The sequence below is a fragment of the Sarcophilus harrisii genome, chromosome 4 (genome assembly GCF_902635505.1).
Source record: "Sarcophilus harrisii chromosome 4, mSarHar1.11, whole genome shotgun sequence".
NCBI classification, from domain to species: Eukaryota; Metazoa; Chordata; class Mammalia; order Dasyuromorphia; family Dasyuridae; genus Sarcophilus; species Sarcophilus harrisii.
Genome location: NC_045429.1, coordinates 308,014,610 through 308,034,406, shown reverse-complemented (window position 1 = coordinate 308,034,406; position 19,797 = coordinate 308,014,610). Strand labels below are relative to the sequence as shown.

General features: G+C 38.2%; 1 protein-coding gene across 5 annotated transcripts in view; it reads left to right on the top strand.

Annotated features, from left to right (window-relative positions):
* The window catches only part of MCRIP1 (MAPK regulated corepressor interacting protein 1), a 21,380-nt gene extending 1,583 nt beyond the window's left edge, over positions 1-19,797 (top strand). Inside the window, exons 2-5 of one of the 5 annotated variants that reach the window (XM_031965646.1) lie at positions 10,588-10,688; positions 10,825-10,943; positions 11,914-12,015; positions 18,929-19,797. In XM_031965646.1, the coding sequence (XP_031821506.1) occupies positions 10,681-10,688; positions 10,825-10,943; positions 11,914-12,015; positions 18,929-18,936 (237 nt within the window). In that variant the 5' untranslated portion in view covers positions 10,588-10,680 and the 3' untranslated portion in view covers positions 18,937-19,797. Of the gene's footprint in view, positions 1-10,587; positions 10,689-10,824; positions 10,944-11,913; positions 12,016-12,311; positions 16,336-18,928 lie in introns of those variants that run through there. The other 4 variants (XM_003768607.4, XM_031965645.1, XM_031965644.1 and 1 more) reach the window with 4 other exon arrangements.

The window sequence follows — 19,797 nt, the reverse complement described above, 5'->3', positions numbered from 1 at the left end:
ATTATTATATGTATGATTTAAGATTTGTAATACTCTTTATACACATTGCTTCATTTGATGATAATAGCTAGCATCCTATCATTTGCAAAAGGATGTTTATTCATTTGATTGTTACAAGTTACTCTCCGAGATATTCTGTTATTCCCATTTTACAGATGAGGAAACTAAGGCAGGTAAGCAGTTAAGTGACTTGTCTACGGATACATAGTTGGTAAGTGTTTGAGGCAGAATTTGAATTCAGGACTATTTAGACACCACTAAATTGCCTACTCTTTTCCCTGCACCAATTACCTACCTATTTGATTCTCACAACAACTTTTTGAAGTACTAAAGATATTATCCATTTTACATTGAAGAACCTGAGACCTAGAGAAATTAAATAACTTGCTGGGTTGCATATACTAGAAAGGTATCGGAGATACAGGATTTAAATCTGTCTCTCCAATCTCTAGGGCCTTATTTCTTTCCACTGTTCCCTTCTACTTATTGAATATGAGAATCAAAGCAAGAATAATGTTGATGGGAATCAGGAAACATTGCTTCTACTTCTAGGAGTACCTCTTGTATTTCCTTATTTTATTCATAGAGGTGTTTTTTGAGTGTGATTAAAGTTACTTGGGTTTATGTCCTTTTGTGACCTTAGTCACTGTGGGATCTTGAAAATATTACTTCATTTTATACTTGTTTCCCCAGCAAAGTTGGAATAGACTCCATTCATTTTTTTCTTTCTTAGTTTTGAGGGCATGAGAATATATGTAAAGACTGTTGAAGGCATCAATTCAACAAACATTGCCAAGTTTCTACTAGGTGTAGGGAGACTTTTTAAAAAATGAAATCAAATATAGCTCCTAAGCCTATATTATAGTTTAATAAGGGAGATGTATTGTGTATACAAATAATTATAAGGCAAATTAATATGGGTTAGTGTAGTATGGGAGAGGTCCTAATTTAGTTCTAAGAAAAGTTTGAGGAAGAAAAGAGTGTTCTATCTAGGGGATCAGGGAAAACTTCTTGGAGGGAGTGGAAACTGAGAAAGGAATAGTAGGAAAGAGAGTTCATCTGGAGAAAGATGTGGTGTGAACCAAGACAGGCAAGAGCAGAAAGAGAATAGAGGAGTCTGAGTACTTCATTTTAGTGGGAGCTGAGAGTTTGTGAAGAAGAATAGTGTTGAAAAGGCAGAAGAGGCAGATTGCTTTCATTGTGGAGAGCTTTGAATACTGAGCAGATTTTGTTCTGAAAGCAAAAAGCAGTAATAACCGAACATCATGGAGCAGGGAGTGATGAGATCAGAATAGGAGTCATGAATACTTGGGAGAGGGGATGACAAGAAGACCAGTTGGGAATCTTTCATACAGATTCCTAAATTTCAAGTTGGAAGAGACCTAGGGGCCATCTAATTCAATCCCCTCATTTTATACATGAAGAAAATGAATTGTGAATTGTCCAAGGTCACACTGGGAATGAGTATCAAAGATGGGATTATAGCAGTATAGATAAGGAGTAAAAAGGGCTTGAACTTATTTGGGACCAGTGGAAATTAAAGTAGATTTGAGAAATATTTGAATATTCAAATATTTCAAAAGTGAAACTGATAAGACTATTTTGATGATAAAGTGAAGGAAAGAGAAAAGGCAATGAGATTCTTCAGTTTAGGATTTGGGGGATTGTAGAATAAGCTTCTTGAAGGCTGGAATTGTTTTTGTCTTTGTGTTCTTGTGTGGCAAGTACTTTAAAGTGTTCATTAAACTGAACCAAGAGGATGGTGGTACCATTAAAAGAAAGAAGTTAGGAAGGAAGTAAAAGTTAGAAGGAGTGAGTTTTTAACATCTTGAGTTTGAAATGTGATTAGATATTAGTTATAGATCTGTGGAGATCTAGTAGACAGCTGGAACTTCAGGACTGAAACTGGGAAAGTATTAGATAAATTCATTTTACATCTGGATTGGTATAATATCTCTGGCCCAGGTCAGATTACCTAGTCTCTCTCTATAGGCACATATATACCCACATGGTATAAGTGGGTTTCAGTGCCTGAAGACCCTAAGAGTGCTACAAAAAAGGTACAGTGAAGGATCAAGCTGTGTGGAAGGATAGCAAAAGCTTCTTCTAGCAATTTTTTTTGTTGTTAAGATATGACTGCATACAAACTACTGTAATTCTCTGAGCTTTCATTTAATTTTTTTCCTTTTTATTATGAAATTAATTATTAAACTTTAATAAAAATAAAGAATAAATTATTAAACTTTAATAAAAATAAGAATAAGAAAGAATAAGAATTATATAAGAAATAACTTGTGCATAGTTTATTTTTAAAAATAATTATTTCTGAGATTGAATAAAGTAGTAACAATATTGTTTCTCCTGCATTTTTTTTAAATCTTGATTTTCTTTTTAAAATATTTTAAAATGTTAGGTGCTAAGTACTGGGAAATCAAACAAAAGATGAAAAATACTGCCCTCATGGAGTTTATAGTCTATAGAAGGAAGGACATGATTGAAAGCTTGGTTTTAGGAATATTACTCTGATGTATATAGGATGAATTGAGGGGATGGCTTAGACATACCAGACGGTGAGACTTGGGAAACTACAGCAAAGTCTAAGCAGAGCATCATAGGATTGGAGATCATTTGGTTATACCCCCATCTTTTACAGCTTAGGACCTGTCTTGAGATGGTGGGAGAATGATCCAGGAGCCTGAGGGTAAAGAGAGTATTGAAGGAAATCCCTCATAGAGATTGACATCCACTTGCCCCTCTAGAGGGCAAGGGAGAGGGAGAAAAAAAAAAGAACTCCATAGTTTTGAATCTGGATAAGTAGGATAAAGTCCTATAGTAGAGCTGTTTTAGGAGGTACATTTTAGAAATGTCATTTAAATTTTTTCTAATTTTGCTTATTTTTTTTTAACAAGCAAAAATCTATTTTCCATCCCACCACCCCAATTGGGAAAAAAAAAGAAAGAAAAGAAAAGAAAATCCTTGTAGGAATGCATAATCAAGCAAAATAAATTTCTGAATCACCCATGTTCAAAAAATTTAATCTCATTCTGCCTCCTGAGTCCATCTCCTGTTTGTCAGGACATGGATTCCTCTGGAGCCACAATTCATTTATCATCTCATTGATCAGATTTTTAAGGCAGAAGTGTTTGTTTTTGTACTGTTGTTGTTATTGTATAAATTATTTTTCTTTTTCTGCTTACTTCATTCTATATCAGTTCATACAAATCTTCCCAGGTTTCACCAAAATTGTCCTTTGGCAAATAGTATTACATTATACCCATTCACCATAATTTATTCAGCCGTTCCCTAACTGATGGACAGTCTTGGTTTCTAGGTATTTATTATCACAATAAGAATTGCTGTAGTTAGTTTTTCCCTTTAGGATATAGGTGTTAACTCTGAGCAAAAGGGTGAGCACAGTTTATCAATTTGGCAGTATAGTCCTAATTTGCTTTCTAGAATGTATTTAATTCACAACTCTACCCTCAAACGCTTCAGCATGCCTGCTTTCTTTCAGTTCCTTTAATATTTGTCATTTTCCTTTTTAGACTTATGAATTTTGGAGAGATGGAATCTAATTCAATGCTTTTATGCAGATGGAAATATCCACTAGGCAGTTGACTTCATAATACTGTTTAAAAAATTTGGGAGTTATCTCCATAAAATTGATATTTGAAACTGTGGGAGTGTTATGACATTTGTGAAAAGGAAAACATGATTTAGTCTAGCCTGTTTTGGTTTTCTCTCCTACGTATGATACTAACTAGTTAGATATTGTCTGTATCCTGAAAAAGTCCAGGATTTTAAAGAAAGTAAAGAGAGTTTGTTTTGGGTAATTTCTGTGGCACTAAGCTCTAGAACACCAAAGGCTGAGGTGGTTTGTTGTTCTGGATAGTAAAAGAATAAGAGGGATAATTTATTCCAGTCTTTCAATGAAGCCTGGAGTTTTCATATCTCTTAATGGAGAGGTTTTATAAATTAAAGAGGGCTGGAGAAATCTTTTTTTCCTTCCTAGTGGTTTTAGAGGTTGAGGCTTATAGAGTTATTACAGAATATCTGTTTCAATCAGTCAGAAAGCATTTATTTCTGTGTTGTACAAGGCACAGTGCTAAGTACTTGGGGTAGAAAAACAAGGTGAATATTTTTCTTGGAGGCTTTTGATGTAGGAGCTTTGACTTCATCTTCTTCTGAGTATGTGTTCTGATCTTCCTTGTTACCATAGTAACTTTCTATGGTCAGAATATTTTTTTTCTGTTGCTTGCTCATTTTCTCAACAACTGTGTTCAAGTAGGGCATTATTTCCATGATAGAGGCTACACTGTCCTAACCTTCAAGGGGTTTTGTGCAGCTGTTTCCAGAGATAATTCTAGGGACTTAAAAGTTTTCAGTTCTAACAAGGTAGTATGATAATAAAATATTACTCTCTTCTGGCCTGAGCTCTGGTTTGTGAGCAACCACATGCTTTCTTTTCTGCCTTGGAACCATGAGGAGGGTCCCTGTTCCACTGTGGTCACAAACTCTAGTGTATTAATGTTGCTTCTCTCCCTGGGACTGCCACCCATATCTGCAACTCAGATCTGAGTAGCAACAGAGTCCTGCCTCAGTGCCAGCAAAGAGACCCTGGTAATCTTCTTCTGACCATTTGTTCAACCTCTTCCTATCTGTGAACTCAGAGCTCTGGAAAGCAGCAGCAGCTGTTGAGACTACTAATTCATTGGCTTCCAAGGCCTGCTTCTCCTGGTTTGCTGGGGCTGGACTGTACTCAGCTCTCACCCAGATATTAACAGATCTTTCCTGTTGTTTTTGGTTGGAAAATCATTTCACTCCTTTCTTTGGGGTGTTCTGCTGCTCCTAGAATTGTTTTATGGCATTATTTGAAGATGTTTTTGCAAGGATTTTGGGGAGAATTCAGGCAAGTAGTTTCCTTTTCTCCACCATCTTGGTTCTGCCCGTCATCAGACTTTTAAAAGTTGAGGACCACTGATCCTGTGCTTCTTACACATTCCTTGTTTACATGTGATTATACTTCCATGGTTGGAGTCAGGGTGAGATTATAGAGAAACCTTTTGGGGCAGGGAATAGTCTCTTATCTTTTAAGTTTTTAACTCTTTTTTAATAGAAACATTTCTTCAGACATTTCAGGTTGAACTCCTTAAAGGAATCACTGGTTAATGGAAAAGTTTGAGTGCAAGATTTCTTAGCTAGAAATCCATGGATAGATTTCAGGGAATCATGAATTTGAATAGATAAAAAATTACATCTTTATTTTCACTAACCTCTCATTTCCTTTATAATTCTATGTATTTTATTTTGTTTTTAAAAATATTATTCCAAGAAGGTGCCCATAGACTTTATTAGACTGCCAAAAGAGCTGCCACAACAAATAAGGGTAAGAACTTCTGACCAATGGAACAATATAGTAGTGGCTGCAGAGAGATTGGTTCTAAGTCTTTTCTGTAGTACAGAGTCAACAAATGGGAGATACCTATGGAGGTTTGTATGACAATAAGCATAATCAGGGCGAAATACTAGAAGGGATGTCTAGAATTCTTGTTTTAGAAGAAAGATATTCTGGTAAGAGATTCACTAAAAGCTAGTTCAGTGAAGAGTTCTTGTCTTCATCAAGAGGAGACCAGAAAGGAATATAAATGAATGACTTTTCCAAGTACTCATTGAGGGATGGAAAGAGAATTTACATTACATTAAAAATAGAACACAACTTTGGTCTTTCAATTAGTGAAATTTCAAAATATATATCTGTGTATGTGTATATATATATTTCTGAATTTGATGAACAGCAAAAAAAAAAATCTGAAAAAGATTATACGTAAAAATATGAATCTCTGTTGCTTGCTTCTCCCCTCTCCCCAAGTATATAATAAACTTTACATATTAATTCTAAATGCCAGCCTGCTTGTTTGTTTTTCTTCTGAACTTTGAAAAGATTGTGTTTTCAATGGAAAGATAATACCCATGAAATAGTGTATAAAGACATTGACAAACTAGTAATATTTCCATCAGAGACAGGCAGAATGGTGAGGACACTCAAAACTATATCATATTTTTCCCCCTGAGGAAATTGGGGTTAAGTGACTTGCCCAGGGTCACACAGCTAGGAAGTATTAAGTGTCTGAAGCCAAATTTGAACTCATGTCCTCCTGACTTCAGGGCTGGTGCTCTATCCACTGTGCCCCTAGCTGCCCCCAAAAATATATCAAAACATATCATATCATAAAATGAGGAATTTTAGCCTGAAGAAATGAAAATTTGGAATATGATTACTGTTTTAAAACATTTGATAGCTTGTGTGACCCTGGGCAAGTTACTTAACCATTCTAGCTTGTGTGACCCTGGGCAAGTCACTTAACCCCAAACTGCCTCAGCAAAAACAAAAACAAAAACACTTCATGTCATGAAATGACACGAAAAACATAGGATGTTATGTGGAAAGAGAATTAGGTTTATTTTGTATGGCTTCAGAAAGTAAAATTAAGAATAGTTCTTCCACAAGGTGGGAGTTAAGGAAAGGCAGATTTCAGTTTTACATCTAGAGGAAAAGCTTCCTAACAATTAGAACTTTCAGAAAGTGAATGATTTGCTTGATGAAGTAGTGCATTTTATTGTTGACGGTGCCCAATTAAAAACCTGTCAACTTTGTACTTGGACTAGATGACCTACATGGGTTGAGAGACTGATCTAAATGACTTTTCATTTAGATACTTTCCAACTCTATGATTCCTTGAGTAAATATGTTAAATGATGTGATTTACTCTTATAAATGGTACAAGAAATTCAGCAAAGGAGTTTCTTGATTCCTACTTCTTTCTAATGCCTCTGTTTAAATTTCTTTCCAACCTTACCTAATCTCTCTGATGTAATTAGGTTTACGTTTGTACAGTAGTTTGATGCTGGATATTCATGGTCTCTGGGTAGAGAAAGCCCACAATCACCTTTCAGATGCTGATAGTTTTATTTAAAAAATTTTTATGGATACTTTTTGTTTTACATAACCTTCATTTCCTAATGTGCCTTTCCCTCTTCCTCTCACAGAGAGCCATGCCTTAAAATCTGAATAAAAAACAAAGAAAACCAGTTTAGAAAAAAGTAATCAGCATAGTCAAGTTTCACAGAATATGCAGTGTTCCATTTCCATAACTCTCTGTAAAGAGGGGAAAACAAGCTACATTCTCCTATCTTTTGCTCATGTTCAAGCCTGTTCATTAAATTACTCCGTGTTCAATTTTGATTTTGTTATTGTTGTTATTCTTTCTTTTTACATTGTTATAGTTAGTGTGCATATTTTCTGGTTCTATTCATTCTGCATCAATCCGTGTGTGGCTTCCTGTGCCTTGAAAAAAAGTTCATTTTCATTGCTTTTTACTGTCTGTTGTAAAATGGGGTTAATAAATATTCAATCACATTTATGTATCACCATTTGTCCAGCCATTTCCCTGGTTGATGGTCACTGACTTTGTTTCTAGTCAGTTCTTTGCTACCACAAAAAATATGCTTCTAAAAATGTTTTAGTGGATATTGGGAACTTTCTTCCTAACTTGACCTTTTATTTGGGTTATAGGCCTATGTGCAAAAACCTACACAAACCTAATTTTCCCCTCTATAGATGTCCAAAGATAGAATGAGAAGTGAAATTCTCTCTCTACTCATTCCTTGTGTCTTTGCCAGTGAACTCCTCAAGAGCAAGTTAAAATAAGCTTTTTTGTGTTCTAAGTAGGGTATCAGAATGGAGACATTGATGGCATTAGTCCTTATTTGCCCTGGATGTCATTTTCTGGGGTGTCTCTTTTCTAGTTGTCATCTTCAATGCTGGCAGTACTTGCTATTCAGTCAGTTCACCCTTCTGCCTCCCCTCTATCATTAGTATAGTGCATTTCTCTGTCTGCCTAATTTGAGAACTTCCAACTAAAAATAGTCATTCTCCTACGCTATGGAAATCCCCAGAGCAAAAGGTAGCTATAAATACTGGTCAGTGACAGGATCCCACTAGGTCAAGCCCTAACTAGGTTGTTGTAATCTTACTTGCCCCTTCCCACTTCTGTTTTACCCTGACAGAAGCCTAGTGAGGGTCTGCTTCTCTGCAAACAAACAGACTCAGGTTAGCCTTCTTCTGAAAACCCAGAAACAGACTCTTGAAGATACTCTGAAGAATAAACCAAAGGTGCTTAAATGGAAGCTTGAAAGCAGACTTGAATGACTTTGGGATCTGACTATACTTTCAGAAGATGTCTGCATATCAGATCAAAGAGATGGCACCAGAGCAGTATTTCTAAGAGCTGAGCTCCCTTAATCCATAAAACACTGTAGAAGTATAGGTTACTCCCACGAGCCATTGAGCCAGCAAAAGCAGTAAGAGGATGAGTTCAAAAACACCAATAGTCTGTCCTGTAAGCTTGGTATCAGGCTTGCTAAAGATGAGTGAGCTGTAGTTGGTTAGTAAAGCTAAGAACAATGTTTTGGTTAGGTGGTGGTTTCTTTCTTTCTTTCTTTTTTTTTTTTTTTTTAAAGTTATGTTGAAGGGGAAGAGCAGGAGGATCAAAGAAGGGATAAAATATTTTGAGTGGGATGAGACAACAATCCCATATGAAAAGGAGAAGACAGAGAGACTTCTTACTTTGCTTCTGTTTGCCATAGAGAATTGTCTTTGGACTAGAAAAGAAGAATAACTATTACTGGATGAGGAATTCACATAGGTAGATTGTAAAGAACCCCCTAGCCAAAATGATAGCAAATATTTTGGGATATATTTATTTCTAGACTACTTCAGTCTCTTTTTGAGATGATAGACATCAGTAAAACTTACTTCTTAGGAAATGGTATTAGTCTGTGTCAAGTTCTGTTTTTGTATTTATTTCCTGTTTTATAAGCTAATGACTTGTTTAAATAGCATATTTTATTTTCTTATTTTTTAAATCAAGTTGGTATTGGTTTTGATCTTTGTCCTAACAAATTGATTGTCTTGTAATACATAAACAGTAGATTCAGAAATTACTTCCATATTATTAAGCAATAATTTCTTCATTAAAATATCATGAGTTAATAGTTTTGTGATATTAATTGATCACCATTTCTAGAACATTTTGACACTTCTGGAAGAATACATTTATGATAACTGGAAGCATTGTGCAACAGTAAGAAATCTGTCCAAGGATCCTTTCAATCTCTTTCCCTATATCAGCAAGTTTATTAAGGTCACTGAATATTAAAGCAGGTTCTGATTTAATTTGGAGGATTTTGTAGTGTTTTTATAAAATTTCTCACCCTGTGTAACAGATATTGGTAGATGGCTGTTATCACCTTCATGCTTATCTCTTTTTATTTTTATTTTTAAATTTTTTATTTATTTATTTTTTGCTGAGTCAGTTGGGGTTAAGTGCCCAGGATCACACAGCTAGGAAATGTTAAGTGTCTGAGATCAGATTTGAACTCAGGACTTCCTGACTTCAGGGTTGGTGCTTATCCATTGTGCCATCTTGCTGTACCCTTATCTGTTTTTAAATGCTTATGATGATTACTGCAATATGAGATGATCATGGATTCCATTAAAAAAAAAACAAAACACTTAACTAAGCATGACCTTGAAGAGAGAGGAAAATGTACCTTCTTTGTAGAGGTTGGGGGGAAACAGTTCCAGATAAGAAACACATGTTGAAGTGTTCATATACTTTGCTATTCTGTTTCCCTTCTTGTTATTCTATCTGTAAGAGAAAGTGAGGCTGGAGACTTGCACAGCCCACCCTCACTTAAATTTAATTTACTTTCATGTTATGACATCACTTTCCTGATGTCATGATTCTCTTCAAAAATAAAGAACAAACAGCAGCATGTTATAAGAGAGGGCTCTACAGCTACATTCAGAGAGAGGACAGTGGGAAATGAATGTGGATCACAACATAACTTTCTCACTTTTTGTTGTTGTTGTTCGCTTGCATTTTGTTTTCTTAGTCATTTATTTTTTTATCTGATTTTTCTTGTGCAGCAAGAGAATTGTATAAATATGTTTATATATATTGGATTTAACATATATTGGATTGCTTGCCATCTGGGGAGGTGGTGGTGGGGATAAAATCTGAAACACAAGGCTCTGAAACAGTGTTGTCAAATTATCACAAACAAGTGAAAATAAAAAGCTTAAAAAATTAAAAAAAAAATAAGAGAGGACTTTCTGGGTTTAGGAGGAATTGACCATTTTTGAGATGCAGGTGATCTGACATAAAAATATTAATAACATTTTTTCTTAAATGCACCTATCTCACTTAATGAGTTCAAGTCACCCAGACCCAAATGAATGATATCTTTATAAGCTATTTAAGAAATTGGCGAAAAGGATTGCTGGGCCACTTGTCTGGGATTTTTGAAAGATGGTGGAGAATGAAAGTTACCCCAGGCTTTTCTGCTCTCAATTTAGGACCCCATGCTTGCTGATATATTGCCCATATTAACAACATAGACATAACTAAATGCCAAAAAAGGAAGCAAGGTCTCTAGCATCCATCCAACTTACTTTATTATTGCTTTAGTCTAGTTCTAGAGGGAGGCAGTGGCCTGGATTGACACTTGGTTTTTCTTCTCTAGCAGTTGCCCTTCCAGAGATTCCCAACATCAGATTGAAACCAAAAAGGAGACCCAGGCATTTGAGTTGAGTGATTGGATCAGACACCCCCAGCTATGACCAGGTAAGACTTGTGTTATCTACTCCACAGAGACAGAGCCTGACTCTAGGGCCTTTTTGGGTTATAAGTCTCCTTGCTACCATGGGGTGAGAGGTAGCTCTCAAATTCCAGATACTCACACACAGGTATTTGTCCCCAGTTCCCCTGTATCTAGAGTTGTCTACAATGGCAAAAGGAATAGTAGTCCCCGGTCTCCAAGCAACAGCAATGAGATCTTTACCCCAGCTCATGAAGAGAACGTTCGCTTCATTTATGAAGGTGAGTAATCTGATCCCTTTTCCAGGGTCCTCACCCTTGTGTCATTGTCTCTTTGTGGCTTTTCTTTATAAGCCATCCTCCTCACTGCTCAGGGCCTTCTAGTTCTAAAGAACAACCTCCTGCAAAGGAGATTCTCTTTCTGTCTCACTTCTGTGGGGAGATCCTTTTAGCATTGAAGTCACTCAGATTCTGTGATGGATCAAGTGGCCCTTATATGCAGTCTTGAATTTGTTGCTGAGAGAGTACACTAAAGAATGAATCAGATTCTTATTTTAAATACTAAAGTGTGAGGATAGAGCACTGGATCTAGTGTCAGGAAGTCCTAAGATCACATCCAGCCTCAGATACTTAGTGCCTCTGTGACCCTGGGCAAAGCATTTAATGTCTATCTACCTCAGTGTCATATAGAAAGGTGGTTAATAATGGCACCTACCTCCCAAGGTGGTTGTGAGAAGCAAATGAAATCTTATTTGTAAGATGTATACATATAGATGTTACTAAATCATTGTGTGACCTTGGGCAATGCACTTCACCAGTCTAAGAATTAGTGTTTTTATCTGTAAAATGAATGTGTGGACTAGGTCATCTTAGGTTTCCCCACCATTATGTTCTGTGATCTCATGATATGGTCACTATTTTTAGACAGCTTACATCCAGCTAAGGAAACGGGAAACACAGTACAACTTATAAAACATGGCAACAAGTACAAATTAATAATAATACATAGTGGTTGGAAGAGCACAGTGAAGGATTAATTTTAGTGCATTACTCAAGAAGGGCTTCCTAGAAGAGGTGGATTTTGAGAGAGATTGATTCATGGGCAGAAGATAGTAAAAGGATCTTTCCCTGACTTGTAATTTTAACTGTCATGGCAGAGTATATCTCAAATCTAGACAACTAGATTCCAAAAGTTCATATTGCAGTCAATTTGAGCCTTGGTCCCTAACTTTTTATTTCCCTTTCTGGACAGCATGGCAGTGTGTGGAACGAGATCTCCGGAACCAGATGTCTGGCAGTGAACGAGGCCTGGTGGAGGAGTATGTGGAAAAGGTTCCTAACCCCAGCCTGAAGAGTGAGTGCCCCTGGAAGGACATGGGGAGGCTACTGAGTCCTAGCTTCCCTTCTGAACTCATGAGAGCATTGGCCACTTAGATGCAGGGCTAGGAAAGAAATACTTGAGGAAGTGTTTGCTTCCTCTTTCAGAAATCTGGTTGAAGGAGACAGACGAATCTTCCCACAGGGGCAGCTTGGAGACTGGTTTCATACAAAACTGGGATGGAGTGGATCCTAAGGTTTCCTTAGGGAAGGTGGGATTAGACAAGTGATCTTCTTCAGAAACTGACATTCAACTCCCTCTGCACCCAACAGCTTTCAAACCTTTTGACTTGAGTGACCTGAAACGCCGGAACACACAAGATGCCAAGAAGTCCTAAGGGCAGTGGCCTGGCCGCTCCCTTCCTCCCCATGGCCTCTGGAAGATTGAAAGTTGCAGAATTTATGTTGGTTTTTCTCCCTCTCCTCTGGGCCCATCTCCCTGGCAGGGCAAGTAAAGGGCCATGCTCATGTTGGGCTGAGTACCTGCAAGGATGGACTTGATTGACACTCAAGGCCCTCCCTCCCCTTCTCCTCCTTCCTTTTTCTTTAGGGAGGTTCCAAGTTGTTACTGTGACTTGGGGGACTTGGCCCCTGTCACCACCCATCCTCTCATACTCTAACCTGTGTGTCTCTGGAGTTGCCTGTCTCTGTCTGCCCTCCAAGCAGCCTAGGGCCCTCATTTTCCCTTTTTGGCTTTTAGATGCCAAGGCAGCTGAGCATGGCAACCCTCCCATCTCTTCCTGTACTTCTGAGATAAGGTGGAAGGAGCAGGGGACATCTGGGGGGGCCTGGGACCAGTGGGAGTTGAATCAAATTAGTTCTCTAAGGTGGTGAGGTGGGAGCTCCATCCTCCCACAACTTGGTTCCACTGTAAACATCTGCTATTGCCTCTGTCTTGGGCGAGCTGGGAAATCTCCATTCTTCCTTTCCCAGGTGTTCAACTGAGCCTCTTTCCCTGCTTTCCAAACCCTTTTGGCCCCAGCTCCCTCATGCCTGGGTAGCCCTCTAGGACCCATTCCCCACAGGGTTATCAGGCAGCCATGCCAAGTGTCTCCTAAATCAGCAGCCTCTCTCCCTTAGGAGCCCCACACCCTGAGGCTCAGTGGCTGCTATTGTTCCCTGGTCTATCCTATTCCCAGCTGGTAGTTTTACTGAGAGGGTTACCAGTAGTTCCCTTTTTTCTTTTTGTTACAGTTTGAGAGCTGAGTTGTTTGCCATTACTCTGTAGCCTGAGGAGCTGTAAATAAAGATGGGGTTAGGCGTTTGGAATGTGCCTCTGGCTGAGTTTGTAGCCCCCTATAGCCAAGTTGGTCAGGCCTGATATTGTTTCAAGGGCCCACTCAATACTAGTACCTTGAGTATCAGGCCATTTTTCCTCCTAGGCCTTGGGATGGGCTTCCAGCATGAGACCTGAACAGGTGGTAGAAAGAATCTTTTACAATTTTATCTTATGTGTCAAGAATATATTGTCTTTCTTAGGGCTTTGGATTTGATAAAAATGAAATTAGAGGTTATGAGCAAGATCATGAGAGTCCAGATATTATGGGATGTCATTAATATATGCTCAAAGAGCTTTCCTAACAAAGGAATTGTGAAAATTTCTCTGCTCCCATGATATTTATTGGCTTGACTTTTCATTAGAAGGCACTGGATCTGAGAGCCTGCCTCTCCTGGTCAGTAGTGACCCCTGCTCTGGCTCAAACAGTGGCAGAATTCCTTTCAATAGTACCAGCTTCTCTATTAGGCCCAGTTTGGTTTCTGTGATTTATCTCATTCCCTCCTGACCCTATTGTACCACACTTAGTTTAGTAGAATAGTCTCCAGTCTTTATGGGATATGGTGCTCTTGGGAAGGGAACAGTAACTTTCCTGTGTATTTGGACTGGACCTCAGATTTCCATTAATTTCTGCTCTACTCAGAAGATCTATCTCTTCTGACATCTTTTCTTTGAACCTAATAGAGAAACCTGTGGCCAACAAACAGTATCCCATCTGAGGTTTGAGTTCTCAAATTTGTCATTAGATTGACCTAGAAACATCCCCGACATTTTGGTCTGTCCAGACATGGAACATTCCTCCTGTCTCAGGCAATTGAATTCAAACAGGAATTCTCTATGAAGATTTATTTCAGCAATGCCCTTTCCCAGAATAGTCTCCTGGGACTTGGGTGGCATCTCAGGCAGTATCAATGCAATCCTCTTCCCCCAAGCTTAGGCTAACAGCTGAAGCCCTCTTTGTGCCCTGCCCTGAATCTTAGCTCCTACTCTGTGGGCACCTTTGCTGTCAGGCCTGGCTAGCTAGCCACAGGGAGGGGAGGGACTGAGAACACAGGGGGAGGAAAATTTGGTCTCGGACACTGGGAATAGATGGTGATAGTTCTGAGACTGGAGACACAATCTGAGGAAACGGGATTCAAAAAAGCCAGAGTTAGCCTTGTTTGTACTTTCATACTACCAATTGTTGGTATTATAGAGCCAGAAAGGACTTTAGAGATCTTCTCATGGAACAGACAAGAGGCTGAGGCTTAGAGCAGGAAGGAATGTGATGTTTCTAATCACTGAATGAATTAATGACAGAGCCAAGACTAGAACCCAGGCCTCTTGACTCCTAATTAGTATACTTTCTACTTATGGAGTATTTATCAGATTGGTTTGGTTTCCTGACATAAGACTGGAGAACAGAGAGGCAACAGCAACCTGGAGGCCTCTCCTAACCATCAGTCTGATACTTGTGACAGCTCATTTCCTGTCCTATATTACATGGACATCACTGGATCCTCGGGGATCCTTTTACTCACTTTCTCTGCTAAACTTTCACAAAGTCCTTTAAAGCATTTGACAGCAATGAGACTGTTTCTACACTTGTGACTTCTGTGTACTGCCAAAGAGATTGAATACTATCTTTTCAAAAAATATGAAGATATTCAGCTCACTATGGTTAAAACTGGTTTGATAGACACTAAAAAGCAAAAATTTCAGTTTAGTTAATGATTCAATTAAAAAATAAAGTTTAGAGAATAAAAAGAATGTGGTTCATTTCAGTTTAAGGGTTTACAGTTAGGTATAGGTCAAGGTCTTAATCAAGAATTGACCTGACCCTAGTCATGGCAAATTAAGGACCAGTCTTGCCAATTTTCCACCATTGAATTAATCACTCTTATCTGTATCTGTTATCAACAACCTTTACTTATAGCTGATGATCTCCCATTCATGGAGGATTGAAAATATCTGGTTGAAATTACAGTCTAACTCTAAGTCAATTCAATTCAGCAAATAGGTATCCACTGTGTGATAAGCATTATGCTAGTTACTACAGATACTAAAACAATAGCTTACATTCTATGGAGAAGATAACAGCATTCATACACATAAAATACAAGTACTTTGAGGAGTGAGCATTCACTATGGAGATTAGGAAAAATTTTTACATGGGAAATGATATCTGGACTGACCCTTGGTGAAGAGCCAAGGGATTTAATAGAGAGATATGAGCAGGGAGTACATTTACTGATTCTTTATTCATGACAGGCCCACTGACTAGGTGTCTTCATTGCTCTGTCCCTGAGCCATTTTGCCTTTTCTATCTACACTATCTTGGTAATCTTATTAGCTCCCACGGGATCAATTATCTCTATAAAAATGATTGCCATATCTATGTATCCCTTAGGCATCTCAACATTATCTTTTTCCCAAACTATCCCCTCTCCTGAGTTTCTCTATTATTGTTGAAGGCACTTCCAGCCTCCAGGCTTAAAATTTCTGTGTCATCCTCTACTTATTCTCTTTCACAAAACATTCATTTGATTGCTAAATCTTGTCATATCTATCTTTACAACATCTCTCCTATATATTCCCTTGTTGTCTCTTGACTTATTTCATTAGCTTTTAAATTAGTCTCCCTGCCATAAGTCTTTCCTCACTCTAATCCATATTTCAATTGCCAGAGAGATTTTCCTAAATTGCAGGTCTGATCATGTCACTGCTTTATTTATTAAACTCCAGGAACTCCGTATTATCTCTAGGATCAAATGTAAAAATCTGAGTTTTATGTTTAATGCTTTTCTTAATCTAGCTCCTTCCTATTTTTCTAAGAATTTTTTTTTTTAACTTTTACAAAAGAGTTACTTATCAAGAAGATAGGGCAGAGCCAAGATGGCAGAGATTAGACAGCTCTTTGCCTGAACTCTTTCTGGCTTGCTTCAGAATCAATACCAGATCAAGCTTCTAAATGCATTTTGGAGTAATAGAACCCAAAAATATTTGGAATGTAACAAATTTCCAACAGAAGATATTTTGAAAGAATTTCAGAAAGGTTTGTCTCATTTGGGCAGGGGAAACACAACCCACTGCAGGCGCAATGCAGGCAAGGCCCAGGGTGGAGAAGCTTCCACATGGCAGGGGAATCTAGTGGGAGGCTCCTAACCAAAATACAGCAGTGTTGGCTACTCTGTCCTGGTTCAGAAGTCTGTGGATCAGCAGACTTAGCTATGAAATCTCCAGCACCACTACAGAATTGTGGTGTCCCTGAACCCTAGCATAACAAGTGGGACTTGGCCATGCCCACAAGAAAGAAGCCATTGTTGCATTGTAGAGGAAGATTGGGACAATTTTCCCTTTCCCCTAAGAATAGATTTCAACCTTTAAAAATGAACAAAAATACAAAAAGAGCTCTGACTATAGATAGCTATTATGGACATAGGGAAGAACAGAACCTCAAACCCTGAGGGCACTAAAGGCAAAACATCTTCAGATGAAGTCTCAAAGGGTGATAAGAGTTTGCCTTCGACTCAAAATACTCTCTTGAAAGGATTTTAAAAGAGAGAAGAAAAATGGGGAAAGGAAACACAGAAAGTGTCAGAAGAAAATAATCCTTAAAAAATAGATTTGGCAAAATGGAAAAAGAAAACTTGAAAAACAGAATAGGTGAAATGGAAAAAAGAGAACAACTTTAAAAATATGGTGAAATGGAAAAAAAATGCAATGAACAAAACAACTCATTTGAAAGTTCAATTAGCTAAATTCAAAAGGAGGTAGAAAAACTAACTGAAGAAAATAATTCACCAAAAATTAGAGTTGAACAAATGGAAGTGAATGACTCAATGAGACATCAAGAATCAGTTTAACAAAACATTAAAACATGAAGAAATAAGAAAATATAAAATACCTCATCAGAAAAGCAACTAGCCTGGAAAATAAATCCAGTAGAGACAATCTAATAATTATTGGACTACTTGAAAACCATGATGAAAAAAAGATCCTAGACAACATCTTTCAAGAAATCAAGGGAAACTGCCCTGATGTTCTACAACCAGAGAGTAAAATAACCATTGAAAGAATCCACCAATCACCACCTGAAAGAGACCCCAAAACAAAAATTCCAAGGAATATTGTAACTAGATTCCAGAATTATCAGATTGAGGGAAAAATACTGCAAGCAGCCAGAAAGAATTCAAATATCAAGGAGCCACAATCAAGACTATTCAGAACATAGCAATTTCCACTTTAAAGGATCAAAGGAATATTGTATTTTGGAGGGCAAAAGAATCAAGTGCCCAGCAAAACTAAGCATTATCTTTTAAGGAAAAAGATGGCTATTCAATGAAATAGGGCATTTCAATTATTTTTTGATGAAAAGAGTAGAGCTGAACAGAGAATTTGATCTATCAAGAAGATAAAGCAAGAACAGAAATATAAACACATCCTCCTGAATCAAGGACACTCCATATCACCACCATTACCACCACCACACTAGTCCCTGGGGGGAATGAGTTCACCCTTGAGTTGATTACTTTAGAGTATTTGTCCCACTAATATCACTTCTGAATGTGACATGACTAATGAGTGAAGAAGACCCTTCCTTCCAGAAACCAACATTTTGGTGTCAATCCTCATCAATCTTCTCTGTCCACAGATTCTCGCAAATATATATTCCAGTTCCTGGATCCCTAGTTTTCTCCTGATCTTCTGAAGCTCACAGAGTTGTAGTCTAGTCCATTCCATCTCTAATGTTCCTTCACTAGGCAGGAAAGAATAATGGACACAACAGGGACAGAGCAGCAGAGCCATGTGCCTGTGGCTTCATGTTGTTCAGGCCGGTATGCAGGCTGCTGATACTTGCTCTCCATCCAGGCTTCCATTTGTCCTTGCTTCCTTCCTTTAGGGCATCCAGGCAGGAAAGAACCTACGGATTAGAGTGAAGAAGTTTCCTCCTCCTATGCTCCCTTCCATCTACTCCACAATCCAGCTGCTTGGCCTAATTGCCGTTCCTCTCATGTGTTATATTCCATCTCCCATTTCCGTGCCTTGGCATTGGTTGCCCCCCCATGCCTAGAATGCTCCCTCTTCTCACCTTGGCCTCCTTGAAGTCTCAGCTCAAATCCAACCTTCTTCAAGAACCTGTTCCCTATTTCCCCAGCTACTAATGCCTTGCCCTCTGATTTTACCTTCTATTTATTCTGTACATATGCTATATTTACCTACAAATTGTTTCCACCCATTAAAATGTAAGCTCCTTAGGTACAAGACTACAGAAACTTTTTTTTTTTTTTAATGTTTATATTACTAGTGCTGAGCTTAGTATTTGGCATATTGTAAATGCTTAATAAATGCTTTTGGATTAACTGATTCTAGGCAAATGGGTATGAAGGTATGAAGATAGAAAATGGAATGTTGAGTTCAGAGAATAGCTCAGAGGCCATTTTGGCTGGAATTAGAACATGTGTATAGAGGAGTAATCTGAAATGTTTGGAAAGGCAGGTGGGAAACGGTGGTAGAGGGCTTTCCATATTTGGCTGAAGATTGCATTTTACCCTAGAGGCAACAGGAAGTCTCTAAAGATCTTTGATCAGGAGAATAACATGTTTGGACTTCATTTTATTTATTTTATTTTCAGCTGTGTGATGGATGGATTAGAGAAGGGAGAGAACTGGAGCTGAAAGCTGGAAGATCAGTTAGGAAGCTTTTGCAGTAGTCCAAGTCAGAGATGATGAATGCCTGAGCCTGGATGATGACCATGTCAGTGGACAGAAGGACACTAATGCAAGAAATGTGGTAGCAAAATCAAGAAGGCTAGGTAATAGATATGGTGGGAGAGGGGAGAATAAAGAATGGCTCCAAGGTTGTGAACCCCAGGTACTGAAAGAATGTTGTTTGTTCTCCAAGAAGACCATGACAGCAGAGAGCATTTGTGATGCTGTGACATGCAAGTGAGTTGGATCTAAGTGAAGGTGGGCTGTGCAAGGTCACCTGTCTCAGTTTTCCCTCTAGAGCCTTCTCAGTGGTCCAATATGGATCAGAATGACTGGAGATAGCCCTGGTTGCATTGGGAGACTTTGCCCTCTTTAAGCTCAGGTCCTCAACAGGTCCCAGTTTGAGGCTGAATCATTCAGTGATTAAGGTTGGGTAGTAAATGAGGCAAAGTATCTCCTCTTAAATGTAATAAAAAAAACAATAACAAATAAATCTGGGAGAGAAAGAACCTTCAGAGTTTCTGGGCAAAACAGAAAAGACTGCTATTTGCATTCACTCTGAGGACCCAAACAATGACCACTCTCTGACTCTCATAACTTGGCCAACTAAAAGGATGGATGGTGGTACTATCAATGAAAATAGGGATATTTGGAGGAGAGGTTGAATTTTGGGAGAATATGTAATTCCTGGGGCAATTTGTTGACACAGTGGATAAAATGGGCCTGGAGTTAGGAAGTCATCTTCCTGAATTCAAATCTGACCTCAGATACTTACTAGCTGTGTGACCCTCTG